The 27,318-nt window shown below is 48.4% G+C and overlaps 1 protein-coding gene and 1 pseudogene across 1 annotated transcript in view; both read right to left on the bottom strand.

Moving 5' to 3' along the window:
- The window catches only part of RETREG1 (reticulophagy regulator 1), a 426,697-nt gene extending 406,017 nt beyond the window's left edge, over window positions 1-20,680 (bottom strand). Inside the window, exon 1 of the mRNA XM_063922947.1 lies at window positions 20,355-20,680. Coding sequence (XP_063779017.1) covers window positions 20,355-20,512 — 158 coding nt within the window. The 5' untranslated portion in view covers window positions 20,513-20,680. The remainder of the gene's footprint in view (window positions 1-20,354) is intronic.
- On the bottom strand, window positions 5,385-5,503 carry LOC134930717 (5S ribosomal RNA; annotated as a pseudogene).
- Window positions 20,681-27,318: the final 6,638 nt, after the last annotated feature.

Below are 27,318 nucleotides of genomic sequence, written 5' to 3'. Positions count from 1 at the left end.
GTCGGTAGGGAGATATCTTGAGATGAGTGAAGAGTAGAGATGAGCGGATTCGGTTTTACTCGGTTCTCAAAACCGAATCTTATTGGCTCACGGATGTCACGTGTTTTGGATAGCCAATAAGATTCGGTTTTGAGAACCGAGTAAAACCGAGTAAAACCGAATCCGCTCATCACTAGTGAAGAGATGTACGTTGGTGCACTTTGATCAATAGCCTTGTGTGTAAGTAAAAGTATTTTATATTTAATACGGTAGAATACCGGTAACCAATGGAGGGACTGACAGAGCAAATCTGCAGATGATGAATGTCTAGCGAGAAAGATTAGCCCCGCAGCTGCATTAAAAATGGATTGTAGTGGTGAGAGCCTTTGTTTGTTACAATAATCAACGCGGGAGATAATGACAGCATGGATCCGAGTATTTGCTCTGTCTTGTGTAAGATATGGTCGTATTTTGGATATGTTTCTTAGATGTATACATAATTTTGAGAGAGATTGAATGTGGGGAACAAAGGACAGTTCAGAGTCAAGAATTTAACCCAGACAGTGAGTTTGTGGGGTAGGGAGGATTGCGGAGTTATCAAGTGATAGAGATATCAGGTTGGGAACTACTATTGGCCGGTGGAATTATAATTTTGTTTTGGAAATATTAAGTTTGAGGTGGCGAGATGTCATCCAAGATGAAATGGCAGAACGGCATTCAGTGACACGACCCAATACAGATGGTGACAAATCTGGGGTGGATAGGAAGATTTGAGTATCATCCGCATACAGATGATACTGAAATCCGAAAGAGCTGATTAGTTTGCCAAGAGATGTGGTACAGATAGAGAAAAGCAGAGGACCTAAGACTGAGACTTGCGGTACTCCAACTGGGAGAGATAGCAAAGAGGAGATGAAATCAGAGAAACAAACACTGAAAGAGCGATTAGATAAGCAGGATGAGAACCAGGAAAGGGCTGTGTCCTGAATACCTAGGGATTGTAGTGTTTGTATGAGGAGAGAGTGGTCAACAGTGTCAAAGGCAGCAGAGAATAAGAGAATTCAATGAGAATAAGTAGTGAGTAATAGCCCTTAGATTTAGAAGTGACCAGATCATACACTACCTTAGTCAGTGCTCTCTCTCTGGAATGTTGGGCACGAAATCCTGACTTAAGTGGGTCCAGTAGGCTGTGTGAGTAAGAAAGTGTGTGAGGCGAGTGTAGGCAAGTCTCTCAAGTAGCTTAGAGGGGCATGGGAGCTGAGAGATGGGACGGTAGTTTGAGAAAGTGTTTGGGTCAGAATTTTGGGGGTAATTCAGACCCGATCGTAGCAGCAAATTTGTTAGCAGCTGGGCAAAACCATGGGGGTAATTCTGACTTGATCGCTCGCTAGCAGTTTTTGCAGCACTGCGATCAGGTCAGAACTGCGCATGCGTATGCACCGTAATGCGCAGGCGCGTCGCACAGGTACAGAGCGGTTCGTTGCTCTGCAATGGGTTTGTGTGAAGAATCCATTTGCGTGGGCGATCGCAAGGTAATTGACAGGAAGAAGGCGATTGCGGGTGTCAACTGACCGTTTTCTGGGAGTGGCTGGAAAAACGCAGGCGTTCCCAAGCGTTTGCAGGGCGGGTGTCTGACGTCAATTCCGGTACCGGACAGGCTGAAGTAATCGCAGCGGCTGAGTAAGTCCCGGGCTACTCAGAAACTGCACAAAATCTTTTTGTACCGCTCGGCTGCACATGCGATCGCAAACTAGCACAGCTAAAATACACTCCCTAGTGGGTGGCGACTATGTGAACACAGGACTGCAAAAAACAGCTAGCGAGCGATCAGTTCTGAATGACCCCACATGTGCACTGCAGGTGTGGCAGATATAACATTTGCAGAGACATTTAGATTTGGGTGGGTTATTTTGTTTCTGTGCAGAGTAAATACTGCCTGCTTTATTTCTACACTGCAATTTAGATTTCAGTTTGAACACACCCCACCCAAATCTTATGGGCCCTACACATTAGGCGATATGCCGCCGAGGTGCCCTGCATGTATAAGCGACCCGGCACCAACAATGAACGAGCGCGGGGACACATAGAGAAGAATAAACGTATCTAATATTTTTTGTATAATACACTGAATAATATTGACTTAATAAATACACATTGGGGGTCATTCCGAGTTGTTCGCTCTGTAAATTTCTTCGCATCGCAGCGATTTTCCGCTTAGTGCGCATGCGCAATGTTTGCACTGCGACTGCGCCAAGTAAATTTGCTATGCAGTTAGGAATTTTACTCACGGTTTTTTCTTCGTTCTGGTGATCGTAATGTGATTGACAGGAAGTGGGTGTTTCTGGGCGGAAACTGGCCGTTTTATGGGTGTGTGTGAAAAAACGCTACCGTTTCTGGGAAAAACGCGGGAGTGGCTGGAGAAACGGAGGAGTGTCTGGGCGAACGCTGGGTGTGTTTGTGACGTCAAACCAGGAACGACAAGCACTGAACTGATCGCAGATGCCGAGTAAGTCTCGAGTTACTCAGAAACTGCACAGAGATGTCTTATCGCAATATTGCGAATCTTTTGTTAACAATTTTAAGAAGCTAAGATTCACTCCCAGTAGGCGGCGGCTTAGCGTGTGTAAAGCTGCTAAAAGCAGCTTGCGAGCGAACAACTCGGAATGAGGGCCCTTACACAAACAAAGTGCCTAATTCAGACCTGATCGCAGCAGCAAATTTGTTGGCAATTTGGCAAAACCATGTGCACTGCAGTAGGGGCATATATATATATATATATATATATATATATACACGTTATGGTAAGAACTTACCATTGATAACGGTGTTTCTCCTAAGTCCACAGGTTCCACAGGATAACAATGGGATATGATGCAGCGTCAGCGGATTGGCACCAATCGATCAAAGCTTTCTGGCCTCCCAGCATGCAACGGGCCCGTCCATATATCTCCGCCCACTGGCTCAGGTAAATCAGTTGTAATCCAAAGCATAAGGCAGGAGCATCATGTAGAGCCCTAATCAGGCGAGAAGAACACACATGCACACCCTTCGTACAAGACGGAAGAGGTTAGTGAGTAAAAGGATCCTCAAATCAGGTGCGTCAGCGTCTGATCCATGTGGAACCTGCGGACTTAGGAGAAATACCGTTATCAACGGTAAGTTCTTACCATAATGTATATTTCTCCGGCAGGGTCCACAGGTTATCCACAGGATAACAATGGGATTTCCCAAAGCAGTTTAGTGGTGGGGGCGCTCCTAATGCACAGGAGAATCCTTCGTCCGAATTCAGCATTGTGAGAGGCAAAGGTATTCAAGGCGGGTGGTCTTCAGGTTGCCGACTGTCGGGATCCTGGCACACAGTATATCCTGACAGCCGGCATACCGACAGATTTTCTCCCTCATGGGGGTCCACGACCCCCCTGGAGAGAGAATAAATAGCGTAGTGCGCCACTGTGCCCGCAGCGTGGCGAGCGCAGCGAGCCCACAAGGGGCTCATTTGCGCTCACCACACTGTCGGTATGCCGGCGGTCGGGCTCCCGGCGCCGGTATGCTGGTCGCCAGGAGCCCGGCCACCGGCATACCATGCTACACCCATTCAAGGTATAATGTCTAATGAATGTGGAAACGGTAGACCATATGGCTGCATTACATACCTGTTCTGTTTAAGCACCAGATTGTGTTGCCCAAAAAGGACCTACCTTCTGAGTAGAATGAACAGAGACATTAGCCAGAATAGGGAGATAGGCTTAGAGAATATGCTTCTGAAATCGTCATCTGAAGCTATCTTACCAGCATCTGCTTACCCGCAGGCCATCCTCTCTTGTGAAATCCACAAAGAATGAAGAGAGAATCTGCTTTTCCGACGGCACTGCTACAATCCACGTAGATCACTATTGCACGGATCACGTCCAGCGATGCATCTCCCGCAGAAAGGCCCGGAACCTGAAAAGCCGGGACAACAATTTCTTCGTTAAGATGGAACTTAATCATCACCTTGGGAAGATACCCAGATCTAGTTCTGAGAAATGTTTTATCTGGATAAAAAAAAAAAATCAGAAATGGGGAACAACATGACAAGTCTGATATTCCTCTAGCTGACTCCGTAGTCAGTAGAAAAATCATTTATGATCCATTTTAATAAGTGGTTCAAATGGGCAACTTGAAGGGCTTTCAGGACTTACACAAGTCCCACGGCACTGTAGGAGGAGGAACCAGAGGCTGAATGTGCAGCATACCCTGGAAAAAAGTACGCCCATCCTGTAAGTTGGTCATTTACTTTTGGAACCCTACAGTCAATGCCGACCCTTGCTCTTTCAAGGAAGCCACCTTCAAACCTTTAGCCATTCCTGCCTGAAGGAATGCTACGACCCTGGAAACTGAAAGATTTAGGGTCCAATTTTCTTTCACTTGCCATATTTGGTGATAAAGTTGAGCTAAGGAAGGTTTCCTTGCTCTGAACACTGTTTGAATCACCTGTTGACTTCAGGATAGAGGTTTCAAAGGCCACGCTGTCAAAGACAGTCGATCCAGGTGTCTGTGATAACCAAGACCCTGCGTTAGTAGGTCATGATGTTGAGGGAGCAGAAGTAGAGCATTCACTGAAATTCTCTGCTGGTTTTCTTGTTTTAACTTTCTCACCACCCTGGGTAATAGGGTGATTGGAGAAAACACATAAGCCAGATGAAAGTCTCCTCTCACCGATAAGGCATCCACAAAGATCGCTCTGAGATCATTTGTTCTTGACCCGTATGTGAGCACTTTGTTGTTCAGACAAGACTCCATGAGATATCCCTCTGGCAAGCATCTCTTGTTTACTAGGGTCCGGAAAATCTCCGGGTGTAGAAGCTATTCGCTTCCCTGAATGGTGTGTCGACTTGAGAAAGTCCGCCTCCCCATTTAGGATCTCCCCGATGTCAGAATTTTCCCAATTTGATACCGAAAGGATTTCCCTTTGTCCAGCTGGGATGTCTGTGGCCGGGATGCGGTCAAGATGCCGCCGGCCGGAATCCCGACCGCCACAATCCCGACATATTCTCCCTCCGTGGGTGTCCACGACACCCATAGAGGGAGAATATAATCGTGTGCCGAGCGTGGCAAGCGAAGCGAGCCCGCAAGGGGCTGCGTTCCGCTCGCCACCCCTGTCGGGATTGTGTGGTCGGGATTCCGGCGTCGGTATTTCGACCGCTGGGATTCCGGCCGGCGGCATTTAGTACTGATCCCGTGTGGCCACCAGGCTAACGACCTTCTTACTATTATCGTAAGTACCATAGTCCATTTTTATTATCTGATGCAATCCATTAACACCCACAGCACTTTGTATTCCCAGGTGGTTCCTCCAAGTACCAACCGTGCCAGATCTGCATGACCTGAAGAAGTCGGTCCCCCAGGCAGAGGCATGGTTTATTTTTCTACAGCACCTGGTATTCCCAGATGGTCTCCCATCCGAGTACTGACCAGGCCCAACACTGCTTAGCTACCAAAATCAGATGAGATTGGGCCTATCCAGTGTGGTTTAACTGTAGATCCCAACTGGACTTCTGGTAGCCCAATGCTTTACTAGTCTTCCCAGACTTGTTGTATTAGCTTTTTCCTTTCGCTTTTCCTAGAGACCAAAAAGGGCTGAAATACGGAACTTTAGGTTTTAAAACTGTATGTGGAAGGAACTTGACCTTCTTGGAGTCTGCTTCTGACTCCAGAATATCTGTCAATTTTTTACCAAAAAGAATATCTCCAGAAAAGGACAACGATTCAAAAACCTTCCTATATTCTGAATCAGCTTCCACGTACCCAGCTAAACTGCTCTACGAGCAGGTATAATTGGGGCTGATGCCCTGGAGTCCATATCCAATGCTGCTTCTCCAGAACATTGCAGTCTGTTTTTTTACATGAGCTATATGAGATTTTTGCTCTATTGAAAAATCTCCTTCCAATGCATCAGCCCAGGCAACTACTGTCTTTGCTATTTAAGCCGAAGCCAAGGCTTGGCCTTATGACTGCCCTAGAAAGGGAAAAACAATGTTTTTCTTGAAACCCATCCACTCTCCTATCCGTGATGTTGAAAGCAAAGATAAAGTAGATTTCTGCACTATTCAAATCACTTGCATATCTACTTTAGGAGCCACCTCTTTTTAAACCATCCCCAACTTGAAGAAGATTATTGGAATTCCATTTCTTAGGAATTCTAAACTTCTTATTGGGCGTAGCCCAAGCCACTTCCATGATTTTTATCAGCTGATCTGACCCTGGACACTCAGGTTTTGGGACGTTTAAACACAGGTGCCTTGGTTTTTAACATAGGCTCTGCTGAATCCTTTAAGGATAGAATGGCTTCATTGCTTTAATGAACTCAGCTACATTCCAGAGCTGAGACCTACCTCTTTTTCATATGATGAAATAGAATAAATTGGGCTTTCATCTTCCGATGAATTTGACAAAGGTGGTCATTCCGAGTTGTTCGCTCGTTGCCGATTTTCGCTATATTGCGATTAGTCGCTTAATGCGCATGCGCAAGGTTTGCAGAGCGCATGCGCTTAGTTATTTTACACATAAGTTAGGTATTTTACTCACGGCATAACAAGGAATTTTCATCGTTCTGGTGATCGTACTGTGATTGACAGGAAGTGGGTGTTTCTGGATGGAAACTGCCCGTTTTCTGGGCGTGTGCGAAAAAACACTGGCGTTTCTGGGAAAAACGCGGGAGTGTCTGGGCGAACGCTCGGTGTGTTTGTGACGTCAAACTAGGAATGAAACTGACTGAACTGATCGCAATGGCTGAGTAAGTCTGGAGCTACTCAGAAACTGCTAAGAAATTTCTATTCGCAATTCTGCAAATCTTTTGTTCGCAATTCTAAGCTAAGATACACTCCCAGAGGGCGGCGGCCTAGCGTGTGCAATGCTGCTAAAAGCAGCTAGCGAGCGAACAACTCGGAATGAGGGCCAATGTGTAGCCTGTGACTGTGAGTGTGAAGATTTACTTACCACCGGTTCTGGGAAGCTGCTGCTGGGAGTGATACACCATAGGTGGATGTGCATGTAAAGGCTATACATGGTACAGGATTCTGGAGGAATTATCCATTCAGCTTATTAAGCGGAATTGATGCCTTACCTTCTCGCCGTGCTCCGGCCAGAGCCTGGTAACGCCTACTGGACCTGCTAGTACAGCCGACACAGACGCCCGCCGAAACAGCACTGTACTCGTGGGTAAGCGTTGTCGCGACCCGGCTGAGAGTTGTTGGAGCGACTCTTTCTAAGGTACGTATAAGACGCTGTTTAGAAAGATCACTCTAAAATTAGTAAGACTATAACAATAAAATAAGAAAGCTTAGGGCTGCTAAAAAGCAGCAGCCCTTCTGACCAGGGTCCGGCTCCTGCCGCACCAAACAAAAAATTGATTTGCCTGAGCCAGTGGGCGGGGATATATGGACTGGCCCATTGCATCCTGGAAGGCTAGAAAGCTTTGATCGATTGGTGCCAATCCGCTGACGCTCCATCCTATCCCATTGTTATCCTGTGGATAAACTGTGGACCCTACCGGAGAAATAACATGTGCAGAGAGAGTTAGATTTGGGTGGGGTGTGTTCAAAGTGAAATCTAAATTGTAGTGTAAAAAATAGGATTTTAATACCTACCGGTAAATCCTTTTCTCTTAGTCCGTAGAGGATGCTGGGGACTCCAAAAGGACCATGGGGTATAGACGGGATCCGCAGGAGACATGGGCACACTATAAGACTTTGAATGGGTGTGAACTGGCTCCTCCCTCTATGCCCCTCCTCCAGACTCCAGTTAGAGAACTGTGCCCAGGGAGACGGACATTTCGAGGAAAGAATTTATTGTTTAAACACGGTGAGTGTCATACCAGCTCACACCTTGAACATGCCGCAGAACGTGGCATTCAATAGAACACCAGCCGACGGCATGAAAAAATATATAGCAAAATATGCTGACCGAAAATGTAACACAACCTGTATGTAAACACGACCAATAATCGCATGCCATGGCATGAATAACGTCAGCAACCGACTTGACTGAAAAGACCACCAATAGCTGCAGATACAGTACGCACTGGGACGGGCGCCCAGCATCCTCTACGGACTAAGAGAACAGGATTTACCTGCAGGTATTAAAATCCTATTTTCTCTTACGTCCTAGAGGATGCTGGGGACTCCAAAAGGACCATGGGGTTTATAACAAAGGGCCTAATTCTGAGTTGATCGCAGCAGCAAATATGTTAGCAGTTGGGCAAAACCATGTGCACTGCAGGGGGGGCAGATATAACATGTGCAGAGAGAGGTAGATTTGGGTGGGGTGTGTTCAAACTGAAATCGCAGTGGAAAATAAAGCAGCCAGTATTTACCCTGCACAGAAACAAAATAACCCACCCAAATCTAACTCTCTCTGTAAATGTTATATCTGCCTCCCCTGCAGTGCACATGGTTTTGCCCAATTGCTAACAAACTTGCTGCTGCGATCAACTCAGAATTACCCCCCAAGCTCCAGACCGGGCGGGAGAGTGCGGACGACTCTGCAGCACCGATTGAGCAAACATGAGGTCCTCATCAGCCAGGGTATCAAACTTGTAGAACTTAGCAAAAATGTTTGAACCCGACCAAGTAGCTGCTCGGCAAAGTTGAACCGCCGAGACTCCACGGGCATCCGCCCAAGAAGAGCCCACCTTCCTGGTAGAATGGGCCTTCACCACTTCGGTAATGGCAATCCAGCCGTAGAATGAGCCTGCCGAATCGTATCACAGATCCAGCGTGCAACAGTCTGCTTAGAAGTAGGAGCCCCAATTTTGTTGGGAGCATACAGGATAAACAGAGCCTCTGTTTCCCCAATCTGAGCTGTTCTGGCAACATAAATATTCAAAGCTCTGACTACATCGAGAGACTTCGAATCAGCCAAAGCTTCAGTAGCCACAGGCACCACAATAGGTTGGTTTATGTGAAACGCAGAAACCCCTTTCGGCAGAAATTGTTGCCGAAATCTCAATTCCGCTCTATCCACATGGAAGATCAAATAGGGCTCTTGTGAGATAAGGCCGCTAATTCCGACACCCGCCTTGCGGACACCAAAGCCAACAGCATGACCACTTTCTAAGTGAGAAACGTTAACTCAACCTTTCGTAAAGGTTCCAACCAGTGTGACATAAGAAACTGCAAGGTACCATGGTGCCACTGGGGGCACAAATGGAGGTTGGATGTGTAGCACCCCTTTCACGAAAGTCCGAACTTCTGGAAGGGTGGCCAATCTTTTTTTGAAAGAAACTTGATAAGGCCGAAATCTGCACTTTAATGGAGCCTAACTTTAGGCCTGCATCAACCTCTGCTTGCAAAAAATTGAGAAAACGACCCAGCTGAAATTCTTCCGTAGGAGCCTTCTTGGACTCACACCAAGACACATACTTCCTCCAAATACGGTGGTAAAGCTTCGCCGTTACTCCCTTCCTAGTCTGAAACAATGTGGGAATGACTTCACCGGAAATACCCTTTCGGGCAAGGATATAGCGTTCAACCGCCATGCCGTCAAACGCAGCCGCGGTAAGTCTAGATACATGCCCGGTCCTAGCTGTAACAGGTCCTCTCATAGATGAAGAGGTCAGGGATCTTCTATGAGTAAGTCTTGAAGATCTGGATACCAATCCCTCCTTGATCAGACCGGAACAATGAGGATCGCCTGAACCTTTGTTCTTCTTATGTTTATCACCTTGGGAAAGAGTGAAAATGGAGGGAACACATAGACCGACCGAAACACCCACGATGTCACGAGGGCGTCCACTGCTATTGCTTGAGTGTCCCTTGACCTGGAACAATATCTCTGAAGTTTCTTGTTGAGACGAGACGCCATCATGTCCCATTGAGGAATTCCCCAAAGACTTGTCACTTCTGTGAACTTCTTGATGAAGACCCCACTTTCCTGGATGGAGATCGTGTCTGCTGAGGACGTCTATTTCTCAGTTGTCAACACCCGGAACGAAGATCGCTAATAGAGCGTTTACATGCCTTTCCGCCCAGCGGAAAACTTTTGCGGCTTCTGCCATTGCCGCTTTGCTCCTCGTTCCGCCCTAGCGGCTTACTTATGCCACTGCTGTTAAGTCGTCCGACAGAATTAAGACGGCAGATCGCAAAGAAGATGTTCCGTTGTAAATAGCTCTTAACTCAAGAATGCTTATTGCAGACAAGCTACCCGGCTTGACCTTTTCCCCTGGAAAGACTGCTCCTCAGCCTCGGAGACTTGTATCCATGGACACCAGGATCTAATCCTGGATCCCGAACCTTCGTCCCTCTTGGAGGTGAGAACTGTGAAGCCACCACAGGAGAGATATCCTGGTCCTGGAAAATAGGAATATTTTCCGGTGTATGTGTAGGTGAGACCCGGACCACATGTATAACTGGTTTCGCTAAAACCACTCTGGCATTTAACCTGCTCACCGAATGGCCTCGTAGGCCGCAACCATCTTCTTCATCAACGGAACGTATTGATGGGTTTACACTGTCGCAAATCTGATCCAACTCTGGATCCTCAGATCTTTTTCCACAGGAAAAAACAACTCTCAACAGTTCAGTATCTAATCTTATTCCCACCTCTGACCTCTGCGTCGTAGGGATCAACAGCGATTCTCTGCTGAAGAACTGTCAGAGAGAAACAACGATTTGTACCACTTGTTTCTTGACCTCGCCGTAGTCAGGAGAGCGTCCCAGTACAGAATAATAATGGCTCTTACTATTGAAGGAAAACCATCATACTGCCATCACTCCGGTGAAATGGCAATGACAATCCTGAATAGCAAAGCCAGGTAAGCTTAATGCGGATGAAACCGCCTTTAAACTCTCTTCTTCTTTTACAGGTTGGAGATCCCTGCCCTGAGAAATTAGTTCAACTTCTTAAGTAGAAATCTTTTTTGTGATTGTTCTGACCAAGCTGTCCGGGCTCAGAAGCACGAAAAAGCTTGAATAACAGCTTCTTCTTTTTTCTTTTGTTTTTTTTGTGACAGGGACAGCAGGACAATGTCCTGATCCTGGCCCAACTCTTGTATGGCGTTGCATACTACCTCCCCGTCCAGAGGAGAATCGGTAAGATTTATTTGAAAAATCAGTGAGGGTAAACATCTGGATACTGCAGTATGTCCCTCTTTGGTTTCTGTTCTTAACTCCCTGGTCCAAGTCCATTCCAGGACTGACTGAAGAGTATTAGACGAGTTCCCACCGGTGTGGGCTCCAGCAAGATAGACCCAGCGACATGCGGTGGATGTGGTAGAAACAGAGAACGATATCTGCTTCTGCGAACTTGAAAAATGTTACAGAACTCTTACCTTTTTCACCTTCCTCTACCTGCAACGAAGGGGGAAAAAATGGTATCCAACCGGTCCAATGACTGCATCCTACAAAAAAATGCGTCACCAACCTTTGTGAGGGACATAGGTCAAGAAGGTAGACTTACCACTGGTACCTGCCGAGATCAAGTTAACAAAGCCTCGGAGGCAGCCTCAGCAAGCCCTTGGTGAATCCACAACGCTCTCCTAGTCGAGAGAGCCATGGAAGTGGCCCGCGGACCCCAGAGGCCCATACCTCTTGTAGTCGCATGGCAGCATGCTGCAATGTTCTAGATAAGACCCAACTTAAGGAATATCCCCACTCTCTCTAGGGTAATTATATCGGATGCCAAGGTAACCGACCATTCCTGAATACAAGCACTCCCCCATGCGTATGTAATGCAAATATTATCAAAGCATATAATTAAAATATCACTTAGCTTCCTGTATACGATCCTTTGTGACAGGGCCCCAGTGCAGACCAGGGGTTGACTCTCACTTTATTCTATCCACGGCGGGAAAAGAATACTCGGACTCCTCGTGAGGATTTGAGACCATCTCATCAGGCTGACCTAGAGCTTTATCAACAGAGTGACCAGCACATGAAAAGGAATAACTTTACTTCAGCATTCATTAGAAAATGTAATATGAATATACATATTTAAATATACATATGCACACATATATCTATATATATACACACACACACACATCATACATATATATATATTGTCAGTAACAGCAGGGTCCCTAGTGACCTTAATTTGTTCTGCATGTGTATGAACATGTACTGAATGCCAATGTTATGGATCTAACCAGCAGAGGCGTAACTAGGGTTTTTGGAGTCCAGGACAAGATGGAAAATGGCGCCTCATTCGCACTCCGAAAAAATGGCCGTGTCCACACACCAGAAGGGGTGTGGCCACGCTCAAGAAGGGGTGTGGCCACTGAAAATGGCCCACAGTGCCAGTTACATTGCCCCACAGTGCCAGATACAATGCCCCACAGTGCCAGATACAATGCCCCACAGTGCCAGATACATGCCCCACAGTGACAGATACATTGCCCCACAGTGCCAGTTACATTGCCAGATACATTGCCCCACAGTGCCAGTTACATTGCCCCACAGTGCCAGTTACATTGCCCCACAGTGCCAGATACATGCCCCACAGTGCCAGATACATGCCCCACAGTGCCAGATACATGCCCCACTGTGCCAGATACTTGCCCCACTATGCCAGATACATTGCCCCACAGTGCCAGATACATGCCCCTCAGTGCCAGTTACATTGCCCCACTGTGCCAGATAGATTGCCCCACAGTGCCAGTTACATTGCTAGATACATTGCTCCAGTGCCAGTTACATTGCCCCACAGTGCCAGATAAATGCCCCACTGTGCCAGATACATGCCCCACTGTGCCAGATACATGCCCCACTGTGCCAGATACATTGCCCCGCTGTGCCAGATACATTGCCCCGCTGTGCCAGATACATTGCCCCGCTGTGCCAGATACATGCCCCACAGTGCCAGTTACATTGCCCTACAGTGCCAGTTACATTGCCCCACAGTGCCAGTTACATTGCCCCACAGTGCCAGATACATGCCCCTCAGTGCCAGTTACATTGCCCCACTGTGCCAGATACATTGCCCCACTGTGCCAGATACATTGCCCCACAGTGCCAGTTACATTGCCCCACAGTGCCAGTTACATTGCCCCACTGTGCCAGATACATTGCCCCACTGTGCCAGATACATTGCCCCGCTGTGCCAGATACATTGCCCCACTGTGCCAGATACATTGCCTTACTGTGCCAGATACATGCCCCACTGTGCCAGATACATTGCCCCACAGTGCTAGATACATGCCCCTCAGTGCCAGTTACATTGCCCCACTGTGCCAGATATATTGCCCCACTGTGCCAGATACATTGCCCCACAGTGCCAGTTACATTGCCAGATACATTGCCCCACAGTGCCAGTTACATTGCCCCACAGTGCCAGATACACGCCCCACAGTGCCAGATACATGCCCCACAGTGCCAGTTACATTGCCCCACAGTGCCAGATACATGCCCACTGTGCCAGATACATGCCCACTGTGCCAGATACATTGCCCCACAGTGCCAGTTACATTGCCCCACTGTGCCAGATACATTGCCCCACTGTGCCAGATACATTGCCCCACTGTGCCAGATACATTGCCCCACAGTGCCAGTTACATTGCCAGATACATTGCCCCACAGTGCCAGTTACATTGCCCCACAGTGCCAGATAAATGCCCCACTGTGCCAGATACATGCCCCACTGTGCCAGATACATTGCCCCGCTGTGCCAGATACATGCCCCTCAGTGCCAGTTACATTGCCCCACTGTGCCAGATACATTGCCCCACTGTGCCAGATACATTGCCCCACAGTGCCAGTTACATTGCCCCACAGTGCCAGTTACATTGCCCCACTGTGCCAGATACATGCCCCACTGTGCCAGATACATGCCCCACTGTGCCAGATACATTGCCCCGCTGTGCCAGATACATTGCCCCAGAGTGCCAGATACATGCCCCACAGTGCCAGATACATGCCCCACAGTGCCAGTTACATTGCCCCACAGTGCCAGATACATTGCCCCACTGTGCCAGATACATTGCCCTACTGTGCCAGATACATGCCCCATTGTGCCAGATACATGCCTCACTGTGCCAGATACATGCCCCACTGTGCCAGATACATGCCCCACTGTGCCAGATACATGCCCCACTGTGCCAGATACATGCCCCACTGTGCCCCACTGTGCCAGATACATGCCCCACTGTGCCAGATACATGCCCCACTGTGCCCCACTGTGCCAGATACATGCCCCACTGTGCCAGATACATGCCCCACTGTGCGGCCCCCCCCCCCGGTCACTCACCTGCTGTTGTGTCTGTGAGGGGAGGAGAGCGCAGCGCGCTCTCCTTCCCCTCACCGCTCCCGGTCTCCGGCGGCTGTGTGGCGCCGGTTCGCCAGCCAATCAGAGCTCGCGGACCGGCAGCCAATCAGGAGCCGGTCCGCAAGCTCTGATTGGCTAACGCCGGAGACCGGACACACGCAGCGCTGCTGGCAGCGCTGTTAGTGCTCTGGCGGCGGTCAGGTGAGGGAGAGATGCTGCGCTCTCCTCCCCTAACATTTCGGCGTGATGGGGGCGAGTGGGGCATGATGCCCTGGCCGGCGGCGGCGCCCCCCTCTCCTGGGCCTGCCAAGGCGCCCACTCGCCCTACCCTTATTACGCCTCTGCTAACCAGGAAACATTATGGTCGACCTAAGACATAGTATTCGTCGACAACAGGGAGCAGTAACCGGGCAAAATAATATTCTTGCAACCCCGAGGGGTCTGAGGGAAATATCAATGCAACCATACCATATATATATATATATATATATATATAGGTATAGGTTATTACATAATCATGTTAATTTACACCCAGTTATAATAGTTGGTGCCGACAGGGTCACCCACATACGACTGTGTCTCCCATACAGTGTTTACTTTAGAAAAGCATACAATTACTGACATTTCATCTCCTGAATCAAGTACCATCAGGAGTCGGCAATGTCGACAGAGGGATTCCCATAGCTGTTTGCGGCAGAGCACTCACGCATGTCAACACACGTGTTCTAAAACACCCACCGACATCGCTTATATTGGGTAGCTCCCATTATCTGACAGGAAAAACACAGACCTTTCAACAATTCAATAATCACACACTTATATATATATATATATATATAGTGCTGCTGAACCTGTAGTGCACTAAACAACTGTGCCCCCCCCCCCCCCCCCCCCCGTTTTACACTGTTTGCAGTTCAACAGTGTTTTTGGCGGGGCCAGCGTCTCTGTGAGGAAAAAATGGCGCTGAATAGAGTTGTGAGGGCTAAGCCACGCCCCCTTCTCGGCGCGCTTCAGACCCGCTATTTTTTAATCTTTGTATACTGGCGGGGGTCAGTATACAGTGCCTATGCACTGTATACCTCTTTGCCAGGCCTTTATATGAGGTATTATTGCTGCCCAGGGCACCCCCCCTGCGCCCTGCACCCTTGTAGTGCCGCTTGTGTGTGGGAGCAATGGCGCGCAGCGCGACCGCTGCGTGGTACCTCTGAGACTCTGAAGTCTTCTGCCGTCACTGAAGTCTTCTGTTCTTCTAATGCTCACCCGGCTTCTTTCTTCTGGCTCTGTGAGGGGGGTGACGGCGCGGCTCCGGGAACGAGCAGCTAGGAGAACCAAGTGATCAGACCCTCTGGAGCTAATAGTGTCCAGTAGCCTAAGAAGCAGAGCCTTGAAACTCACAGAAGCTGGTCTGCTTCTGTCCCCTCAGTCCCACGATGCAGGGAGCCTGTTGCCAGCAGGTCTCCCTGAAAATAACAAACCTAACATAAAGTCTTTTAGAGAAACTCAGGAGAGCTCCCCTAGTGTGTGTCCAGTCTCTCTGGGCACAGAGTCTAACTTTTGGAGTCCCCAGCATCCTCTAGGACGTATGAGAAATGAAGCAGCCAGTATTTACACTGCACAGAAACAAAATAACCCACCCAAATCTAACTCTCTGCACATGTTATATCTGCCCCCCCCCCCCCCTGCAGTGCACATGGGCCATCATTCCGAGTTGTTCGCTCGCTAGCTGCTTTTAGCAGCATTGCACACGCTAGGCCGCCGCCCTCTGGGAGTGTATCTTTGCTTAGCAGAATTGCGAACGAAAGAGTAGCGGAATTGCAAATAAATAATTCTTAGCAGTTTCTGAGTAGCTCGAGACTTACTCCTACACTGCGATCAGCTCAGCCCGTTTCGTTCCTGGTTTGACGTCACAAACACGCCCTGCGTTCAGCCAGCCACTCCCCCGTTTCTCCAGCCACTCCTGCGTTTTATCCTGGCACGCCTGCGTTTTTCCGCACACTCCCAGAAAACGGCCAGTTTCCGCCCAGAAACACCCACTTCCTGTCAATCACACTCCGATCACTTCAACGATGAAAATTCTTCGTTCGGACGTGAGTAAATCTACTAAGTTTTGTGCTAAATTACTTAGCGCATGCACACTGCGTACCATGCGCATTTTTGCCTTAATCGCTCCGTTGCAAAAATCGGCAACGAGCGAACAACTCGGAATGACCCCCATGGTTTTACTCATTTGCTAACAAATTTGCTGCTGTGATCAGGTCTGAATTATGCCCAAAGTATTTTAAAGTTAACAAAGAAAGTATTATGGGGCACAAAGATATCAGATACTAGATTACCAGAGAAAGAACACAATTGGACAGGCACATGTATTGCTAAAAAAGTACATAAAAACACAGCGCTACAAAATGATCAATAAACAAATCTGTAATTGTATAAAATAACAATTTAATCATAAACACACATACAAATACTATACAAACAACTCATGGAGACGAATGTAAAAAAAACTGTTCACGGGCTTGTAACCCTGTCCTCCTTGCACCATAATGATGTGATTCGTAGGTCTGAGGAGAGAGTGGGGCCAATATTATGCAATTCTGTGTAAATCATTTCATTTTGGCCCCACAGCATTATGTTGTGAGGGGGCAGGGCTAATGACGTGAAAGGCCTGAACCCCAACCACATCAGCTACCTGCTCTGCTGTATCAAAAGAAAACGGTTATGTTCTGTATATAATATGAGTTTTTTATATGAATCAACATGTTACAAATTCTGTGTTTTCCCCTCCATATCCTCTCAAAACACCTGGATTTTGTTTATGGATGGTGTCATCACATGTCCTGTTCTAAACATACAGCATCATAAACATTGTGGAGTCATCTAGTGAGACAGGAGAGAGATCTCCAGTTGCGGTCAGTATGGATCTAGCACCTCATGCACTTACACAAACTGACACACACTCCCACTCCCACACATATACATGTAGACCCCTTGTCCACCATGGGACTGCTAGAGCAGTATGGGCATAGACCCATCCAAATAGGCGACCTGTTGTATAGACTTCTCCAAGAAGTCCATATGCTTAATCAATAGCGGAACAGTAGCTCCATCTGGGAGTGGGCTAAAGGGGTTATGTAATTGGAGGTGGCGAGTATACAGAGATGGACCTGGCAGGAAACTGGGGATATAAAAGAAGCTGGTTTTGCACCAAATGGCATTCCTGCAGTAGCAGAGGAGTAGCGGAGCATGGAGGCTGACTGTGGCATTGAAGTCAGACTTGCCTGGCTGCTGTGGAGCTGGATAGCAGAGCAGTGCATCCCTATGATGGCTGGACAGCAGGCTGTAGTAGTGAGCAGAACACTTACTGGATGTGCCAAGAGCTGTGTGGCGCTAACTCTAATCCCTTGGGAAAGCCAGGCCAGTACATACAGAGCTGGGCATTTCCAAGCTAGTTCCTGGACTGAGAGGGAGACTCCAGTCCTGGGTGAATGTTGCAGAGGGTTTTCATCGAGCAAGAAAAGGGGGCCTACAGTCTATTTGAACTCCTTTAAGTGACTATACTATATTTGCATATCTTCGCCGAGAGGCATTAGTAGCTGTGACCAGTATTGCAAGGGAGATGAGTATTGACTAACTATTCCTGAGGAGACAGAAGTGTTTGCCATAATATTACACACTGCAGATAAGACACCATTTGTTATCCTTTTGGTCAGCAGAATGTTTCTACTTATTATTATTAGTTAATTATACCCATCTCTTTTGCATACATCGCCCAACATTCCAGCAGCAGCAGATAGTCAAAATGGTAATAAGTAGAAAGGAGCAGCGTCTGTCACCTGACGGATGCCGTTTACATAGGTCAGATTTTTCTCAATGCTTGCTGTCTGGAGGTCTATGGGGCCAATTTATCATGCTTAATAGGTCTGTCATACATGCGAAAGAGGTAGTTTCCTCATGTTTCTAGTAAGTGACCCATTTCAGGATATCTCCTGCACACAGGGCCTAATTCAGACCTGATCGCTAGGGTGCGTTTATTGCATCCCTGCGATCAGGTAGTTGCTGCCTACAGGGGGAGGGGAAAATCGCTGTGTAGGAGAGCTGCACAAACAGTAGTTTGTGCAGTCTCTGCACAGACCAGGACTTACTCTTCCAGTGCGATGATCGGGGCCGGAGCCGAAGTCAGAATCCCTCCCTCCAAACGCCTGGTCCCTCCTGCGTTTCTCTGGACAATCCTTAATAACAGTCAGTTGCCACCCACAAACGGCCTCTTCCTGTCAGTCACCTTGCGATCGCTTTTCTCGCACATCCCGTCGCTGTCCCTGCCGAGCCTGCGCATTACAGTGCATATGCATGCACAGTTCAGACCTGATTGCAGGCTGTACGAAAACGCAGCCTAGCGATCAGGTCTGAATTAGGCCCACAGAACTGTCCTGATGTGGCTCGGAGTTTTTGGAGTGTGACTGCAGCAACTGATTCCATCTTCAGATGGCGATAGTTGCTTGAGCTCTTCTCCTTTGCCCGGCCCTCTCAATGTGCATGTGTGTGAGCTCAGGATCAATCAGGGCAGTGTAAAATGTTGGTATTGGCGGCACAAGTAGTATAATAGGAATCTAAGGGACACATGCTTTTCTGGAGCAGCTGCCGCCACACCCGAGCACTACTGAATTGCTCTGGTAGTTTAGTATCCACCACTGCGAGTCAGACTCCTAGTTAACCAGGGCTGTGTGATTAATATGAACATATATGTATTATGTGGAGGACTATACCTAGATATAGCATAGAATGGTATAGTAGAATTTTATGTGGCATACCAAAGAAAAGGCATTTTTACATCAACAAATCAAATGAGCCAGTATCTGGCTGGAGACAACTTGCTCCATACTTTCATGTACTGGCACGCAATATACCTGGTGGCAATTAATAATTCTTCTGACACATATCAGAACCCCCCCCCTCCCCCTTCCTCATCCTCCGAAGAACATATATACTCATAATGCCAGAACACTTTCTGAAATTTTCCATTGTCAATCAGGGGTTCGAGTGCTTTTCTGCACAATTAGTAGTTTTGGACCAGTCTTACAACAGGTTCAGGTCTGCCCCCCAATCATCCCTGCTCCATCCTTGCCCCCGTCCCCACCCTATCCCACTATACTTACCTGGTTCTCCTGTTGGCTGCTGTACTTCGTTGTTGGTAATAATGAAAGGGGCACTGGCTTCCACTGCGCATGACAGCCATCTTTAATTATTATGTAGATGTACAGACTCACTAATAGCACAAAATAACCCCAGCAGGCAAGTGATATTAGTGGCCTTGGGAGGTAGAGATGCTCTGTGTAAGTTCTAAAGTCATTCAGCACTTTGATCCTTTTTCGCTACTACAGATAATACTGTACATGTAAGCTGAATGACCATTGTGTTGTCAAGTTCAACCATCACCTCTACCATCAGTAAAATGTTTGTAGGTGCAAATGATACCTTGTATTTGTGTATAAGGGCAGGTAAGTGGTGCATAGTTGTGCTGCCACATACTTTAGAAGGAATCTGTAAACAGAAGTGTAAGATTGGGTAATAACAGTTTCGGGTCAAATAAAGGAGTGGGTGAAACATACTTAGCAAGACCTGGGCTATACAAGTATCTAATTTAATTTTTTGCTAAATGATTATGGTTCAGATAGTCTTATGTCACTGTAGCGTAATATGACAGTAGCACCTAAGTGTGGGTTTTCGCTGCAGATGGTGGCATTTTTGTCAGTACTACACAAGTTAGGGTTGTTTCAATATATTTGCAATATGACGCTATTTATAGATCTGTGGGAGATGAGCTCAGACCTCTGCAGGAATTACATGGCAGAAATGAATACAGTCACTATCACTATATACAGTATGTGCCCATTCAAAAGCAGAGGCAGATCATTACAGCCCACAGAGCCTTGTTACATGACAATGCAGTGCAGGTGACATGGTGCATGACAAGACCCCAGCCAAAGCATTCCTCCTCATCTGATGCACAGCACAGCAACAACACAAATAGCTCCACCCGTCCGTGTGATAAACATCCTCAGAGCAAGTGCATTGTGCTGTCATCTGTACCCATCACCTGCTCACCTCTCCCCCCACACACAGCCCACTCCAGTACCTACCAGAGTACAAGGTGGCTGCAGAGGAAGGTTGCCAGGCTGTGCAGGGGCCTCTGCCAGGTCAGTGTGTCTCTCGCAAGCTGCAGCATCATCACAACCCAGGAGGGCTGCCAGGGCTCCTGCCACACTGCCCTCTCCTCCGTGCCACTGGGAGCTGCCATAGCGGTGATTATCGGTGTGCAATGCCCAGCAGCACTGGCCGCTCCTGCAGTCTCCCTTCCTCCCTCCCCTCACCCCGCCTGATCCGGCGAGGATTCTCGGTCCCCCATGCAGGACCCGCAGGTGGGATCTGGAGGAGGAGGCTTTTCGCGTGCTGGTTGGAGCGGCGCTGCCTCCTCACACGTCACTCTGCTGGGCACACACACACTCACACAGTGCTGCCGCCGGCTCCCGGTATGTGTGTGCTGCTGCAGCTACTGCTGGGGATCTCAGCTCTGACAGCTCTCTCTACTGTTCATGCAGGAGTCAGAGTCACTGCCAGATAAAGGGAAATCCTGGATCGCCATATATACTGTTACCGCGGCGCAGCTGCTATTGATGACTCAGGGCACCCCTCTCCTGTCCTCCCAGCAGCACTGTCCGGGAATTGGTCGGTCCTAGCGGAACGGCTCTGCTTCTACAGCGCCCGCTAGCCTTAGTGGAGCTTTTAATGCGCCTACACGCAGAGCCGGATTAAGGCTTTGGAGGGCCCGGGGCACTTAAGACTGGGGGGCCCTAATATCTTCCCCACAGACGTAACTAATCATTTGCTTGCAAACTTATTTGGTTTCACTTACATGTCCATGGTTGTCGTCCAATGCTAATATCTATCTATATATACACATTTACATACATACATACATAACTTAATCAGCAGCGTCATGTGTATGGGAATGATGTTGGAAAGAGGTCAGACAGACAATGGAAGCTGGACAGAGCATGGGATGGTGGAAGCAGGAATGGGATCATACCAGGCAGGCTAGCCTTCGCTCCCCACGTGCATCAATGAGCCTTGGTCACCCATGACCCTGTCATCGGTTCACCGCATAATAGGAACATCCCACAAGAGCTGCCGGTTAGGAGATGCTCTGACCCAGGTCTCTAGCCATCACAATTTGGCCCTTGTCAAAGTCAGTAAGTGTGCGGGACCCACACTTTATCGCGATCCGGCGCGGCCGGGGGGAGGCGGGACGCACACGCTGGCGGTGGACACTGTGGCAGTACAGGCGATCCCACTAGATCACCAGGGCATGGGTCCAGGTCAGGTTTTCTCTCTAAACCATTTTTACAAGTAGCCCGCAGTACCCGGTGGTTTTGCCAGCAGAGGGGATAAGGCTTAGACCTGGAGCCCCTCCCCCAGCCCCAGGGTGCCATTTCCCGCAAATGTTCCCGCCCTGGAGCTGAATATCTGTCTCTCCCTCACTCCCTGGCAGTGTCTGCGGCGCCATTATCCCTCAGCTCACTGTTCCTGGGACTGCTTGAGCAAATCCTCCTGTGTAAAGCCGCCTGGTTGTCAGTGCTGTGACTTTACAAGACACTTAAGTATTCTACCTGCCTTTTTTAGTCAGTGTTAGTTAAGAAAGAGTGCATTTAGTCAGGGTTTCCTAGTACAATTACCCTGTGATATACATCCAGTTCTTACTGTGTACTGTTATATCTATTGTTATATAGCTGTGTAAGCTAGTCCAGTGCAGTATTATTGTCAGTATTAACCCCTGCATTATACAGACTGTGACTATTTGTGTGTGCATTTGATAGCTGAGTGGTGTCCATTTCGGGTCTTTCACTCAACCTGCTATCCCTATATTCTATAACCTGAGGGGGCTTGGTGCGTCAGGTTTTATCTAATATAGGATTTTCACAAAGATATACAGGTTGAGTATCCCATATCCAAATATTCCGAAATACGGAATATTCCGAAATACGGACTTTTTTGAGTGAGAGTGAGATAGTGAAACCTTTGTTTTTTGATGGCTCAATGTACACAAACTTTGTTTAATACACAAAGTTATTAAAAATATTGTATTAAATGACCTTCAGGCTGTGTGTATAAGGTGTATGTGAAACATAATTGAATTGTGTGAATGTACACACACTTTGTTTAATGCACAAAGTTATAAAAAATATTGGCTAAAACTACCTTCAGGCTGTGTGTACAAGGTGTACATGTAACATAAATGCATTCTGTGCTTAGATTTAGGTAACATAACCATGATATCTCATTATGGTATGCATTTATTCCAAAGTACGGAAAAATCCGATATCCAAATTACCTCTGGTCCCAAGCATTTTGGATAAGGGATACTCAACCTGTACTGTATTACGTATTTTTCTCTGTGATTTAGTCACCATATCTCTCCTTTATCTCTGCTGGTGCTGACTACACTGCGCAGGGGTTTGGGCTAGAGGTATTGTGGTGCTGACAAATTGTACTGTGTTACCTGATACTGCAAGTTATATCATGTCTGCTTCTGAGGGTAACCGTTCTGGGGCTGAACACACTGCCGGTGTTGCTGAAGCCGCAGATACCTATGAGGAGAATATAGCCATACTTGCCTACCTGACCCTCTCCATGAGGGAGAAAATGCTCTGTTCCTGGACTTTCCTGGTAATGTATGATTGCCATCACCTGTGGTGAAACACCTTGCTTATCAATTAACTAGCTCACCACAGGTGAGGGCAATCATACATTACCAGGAAAATCCAGGAACAGAGCATTTTCTACCTCATGGAGAGGGTCAGGTAGGCAAGTATGAATATAGCAGCTTTGGGCTCTGGTTCTGGGGGCCCCCGCCGTGGGCCACTTTTTCCATGCTTCTGCATACGCTAGTTCATAAACTAACACCCCCTATGGGATCCCCAATGCCGGTGCAACTGTTTGTGGTCCCTGCAGCTAACCCGCCGTGTGCGGACGATTTATCTGCTCAAATAAAGAAGTTGAACCAGTCCCTGACTACTAAAAAGTCTGACCGGCGCTCGCCTACGTCCAAGTGGTCCTCTAAGCGAGCGCTTGTCTCCTCACAATCCACTGCTGTCACTGACACCTCGTCGGATGAAGACGGCACTTACACTGACCCCACAGGTTCTGACTCAGATACGGCTGATGGGGAGGGTGGTTCACATGTGGATGTTCCTGATCTTTTGGAGGCTATTAAGTTGATTTTACAGTTTACGGATGATCCCGAGCCATCCGTTCCTCCTAAGAAACCAGATAGGTTCAAGCATCAGAAGGTGATTAAACAAGTTTTACCTCACTCTGACCACCTAATTGATATACGTCAGGAACCCTGGGAAAACCCGGGTACGAAGTTTGTGCCTCAAAAGAAGATGCTGGCTCGCTATCCCCTTGCACCGGAGCTGTCTAAGAATTGGGAAACGCCTCCTCCAGTGGACCCACATGTGGCTAGGATGGTGGTTTCCTCAGCTCTACCGGTCACTATCGTCACGTCTCTAAAAGAGCCTACGGATAAACGTGTGGAGGGTTGTCTGAAAGCGAATTACACCCTCACGGGTGCTGCACAAAGGCCCACTATTGCAGCTACTTGGGCTGCAGAGGCCATTGAAGCATGGGCCTTGGAGTTAGATGCTGATATCTCCTCTGACCATGCTAGACAATGCTTGTCTTATATTGTCACAGCTTCTTGTTGTATTAAAGAGGCGGCTTCTGATGCCGGTATCCTGGCAGCCAAGGCCTCTACTACGTCAGTCCTGGCTCGCCGGATATTGTGGCTGAGATCCTGGTCTGTGGATCTGGTCTCTAGAAAAACCCTGGAGGTACTCCCTCTTAAAGGGAGATATTCTGTTTGGGGAGGATTTAAATAAGATTGTGGCTGACTTGGCTACTGCCAAAACTGCCTGTCTGCCAAGTACTGCTCCTTCTGTGTCGAAGGCTAAAGGTACTTCCTTTCGTCCTTCAGGTAAAGCAAAAGGTCAGGCGTACAACAAGCAGGCCCACACTTCCAAACCTGGTGAGCATAAGCCCAAAAGAGCCTGGGCGGCCCGTCAGCCAGCTTCCAAGACAGATAAGCCTGCCGCATGACGGGGCGGGCCTCCCTCTGGGGGATCCCAGGGTGGGGGGCCGGCTTCTAGGGTATACCCAGGAATGGTTGAAGACCACTTCAGATGCCTGGGTACGAGAAGTCGCCACTCGAGGTTACGCCATAGCCTTCAAAAACCGACCCCCTCATCGATTTTGCCAGACAGATGTCCCGTTGGACAAGACAAAGGCAAACACTCTACATTCGGTGGTACAGACCCTCCTGGATACAGGAGTCGTAGTACAGGTGCCTCTTGCGCAGAGGGGCCGGGGGTATTATTCTCCGCTGTTTCTAGTCCCGAAACCGAATGGGTCCTCCCGGCCCATTCTCAACCTCAAGGCATTGAACAGGTTTGTGAAGGTTTCCAAGTTCCGGATGGAAACCCTTCGCTCTGTAGTTCTGGTCTTGGAACCTGGGGACTTCATGGTTTCCCTGGATATACAGGATGCTTACCTGCATATTCCTATAGCAGTGTCTCATCAGCAATACCTGAGATTTGCGATTGGCAACTGCCATTACCAGTTTCGGGCGTTACCTTTTGGTTTAACAACGGCTCCGCGAGTCTTTACAAAAGTCATGGCTGTGATGACGGTGGTACTCCGCCGTCAAGGGGCCAGGATACTGCCGTATTTGGACGACTTGTTAATCCTGGCAAATTCCCCAGAACTTCTCCTGCGTCATCTAGATGTCACGGTCCGGTTTCTGCAAGCCCACGGGTGGCTCATCAACTGGAAGAAGTCATCCCTGATCCCTGCTCATAGCATGGTGCATCTGGGAGCACTATTTGACACTCACAACCAGCGGTTGTTCCTGTCTCAGGAGAAAGTCCTGAAACTTCAGGACAGGATTCTTTGCTTCCTATCTCGTATGCAAGTGTCGATACATTCGGCGATGCAGGTGCTGGGACTCATGGTGTCAGCATTCAACATGGTGGAGTACGCTCAATTTCGCTCTCGCCCTCTCCAGAGGCTGATTATAGCCAAATGGGACGGCCTGCCTCCCCGGATCAGGTCTCAAATGATCTCATTGACTCCGGAGGTCCGTCTGTCGCTGCTCTGGTGGCTCTGGGACCAGCAACTGTGCAGGGGCCGTCCGTTCTGGAAATCCGACTGGGTCCTGTTGACGACAGATGCCAGTCTAAGAGGTTGGGGCGCGGTGCTGGAGCAACACTCCCTTCAGGGGCGGTGGACCAAGGAGGAGTCCCTCCTCTCGATCAATATTCTGGAGTTGCGGGCGGTCTTCAATGCCTTGAACCTAGCCCAGCATTTAATTCAGAACCGTCCTGTTCAAGTACAGTCGGACAACGCCACCACAGTGGCTTACATAAATCATCAAGGCGGCACTCAAAGCCGCCTAGCAATGAAGGAAGTCTCACGGATTCTACAGTGGGCAGAATACCATCTACCGGCCATATCGGCAATATTCATTCCGGGAGTCCTGAATTGGGAAGCGGACTTTCTCAGTCGTCAGGACGTGCGTGCCGGCGAGTGGGGCCTCCATCCAGAAGTGTTTCAACTCCTAGTGGAAAGGTGGGGCCTCCCAGACGTAGATCTGATGGCGTCTCGACACAATCACAAGGTTCCGGTCTTGGGAGCAAGGACAAGGGATCCTCAAGCAGCATTCGTGGATGCACTGGCGGTACCGTGGAGGTTTCGGCTGCCGTACGTGTTCCCTCCGGTGTCACTCCTGCCCAGGGTAATTCGGAAGTTCAAGCAATAAAAAGGAATTCTGCTTCTCATAGCTCCAGCGTGGCCCAGACGGCACTGGTTCTCAGACCTGCAAGGCCTATCGTCAGAGCGACCAATTTTACTTCCACAACGCCCATACCTCCTCGTTTAGGGCCTCTGTGTCTACCAGGACCTAGCCCGGCTGTCTTTGACGACGTGGCTCTTGAAGCTTCCATCTTAAAGGCTAAAGGGTTTTCTGCGGCGGTCATTCAAACTATGTTGCGGGCCCGGAAACCGGCTTCTGCTCGGATTTACTATAGGGTCTGGCATTCTTACTATGTTTGGTGCGCATCTAACGATTATGACGCTTCCAAGTTTAGTATGGCCAAGTTGTTGGCTTTTCTTCAGCAGGGCCTGGACTTAGGCCTGCGTCTGGCCTCCCTCAAGGTTCAAATATCTGCCTTGTCGATGTGGTTTCAGAGAAAAATTGTGACCTTACCTGATGTGCATACCTTTACTCAGGGCGTGTTGCGTATCCAACCTCCCTATGTCCCGCCTGTGGCTCCTTGGGACTTGTCGGTGGTTTTGGGGGCGTTACAAGAGTCTCCGTTTGAACCTCTTGGTTCAGCTGACCTTAAGTGGCTTTCCCTTAAGGTGGTGTTTCTGCTGGCTATTGCTTCAGCTAGAAGAGTGTCGGATTTGGGTGCCTTGTCCTGTAGTTCCCCATATCTGATATTTCACTGTGACCGGGCGGTTCTTAGGACTCGTCCCAGCTATCTACCTAAGGTGGTTTCTTCGTTCCACCTTAATCAGGAGATTGTAGTTCCGGCACTTGTTTCTCCTGATCTGTCTCTCAAAGAGCAGTCTTTGGATGTGGTACGGGCTCTCCGTATCTTTGTGAAGAGAACTGCTCCTTTTAGGAAATCTGATTCTCTTTTTGTTGTGTTTGGGTTTCTCAAACGGGGCTGGCCTGCTCACAAGCAAACTCTGGCCAGATGGATTAGAATGGTGATTGCACATGCTTATGTGAAGGCTGGTCTCTCTGCTCCTGATCACATTAAGGCCCATTCTACTCGGTGTGTTGGACCTTCTTGGGCGGCCCAACGTGGTGCGACCCTTGAACAATTGTGCAAGGCGGCTACATGGTCCTCTGTGAACACGTTCATAAGGTTCTATGCCTTCAATACTGCCGCTTCCCAGGATGCTTCCTTTGGACGCAGGGTTCTTGTGCCCGCTACAGTGCGTCCCCTCCCATAAGGAACTGCTTTAGGACATCCCCTATGT

Source organism: Pseudophryne corroboree, chromosome 5 (genome assembly GCF_028390025.1).
Source record: "Pseudophryne corroboree isolate aPseCor3 chromosome 5, aPseCor3.hap2, whole genome shotgun sequence".
Classification (NCBI taxonomy): Eukaryota; Metazoa; Chordata; class Amphibia; order Anura; family Myobatrachidae; genus Pseudophryne; species Pseudophryne corroboree.
Note: the sequence above shows the minus strand (reverse complement) of the source record. Positions and strands in the feature narration are given on the sequence as shown.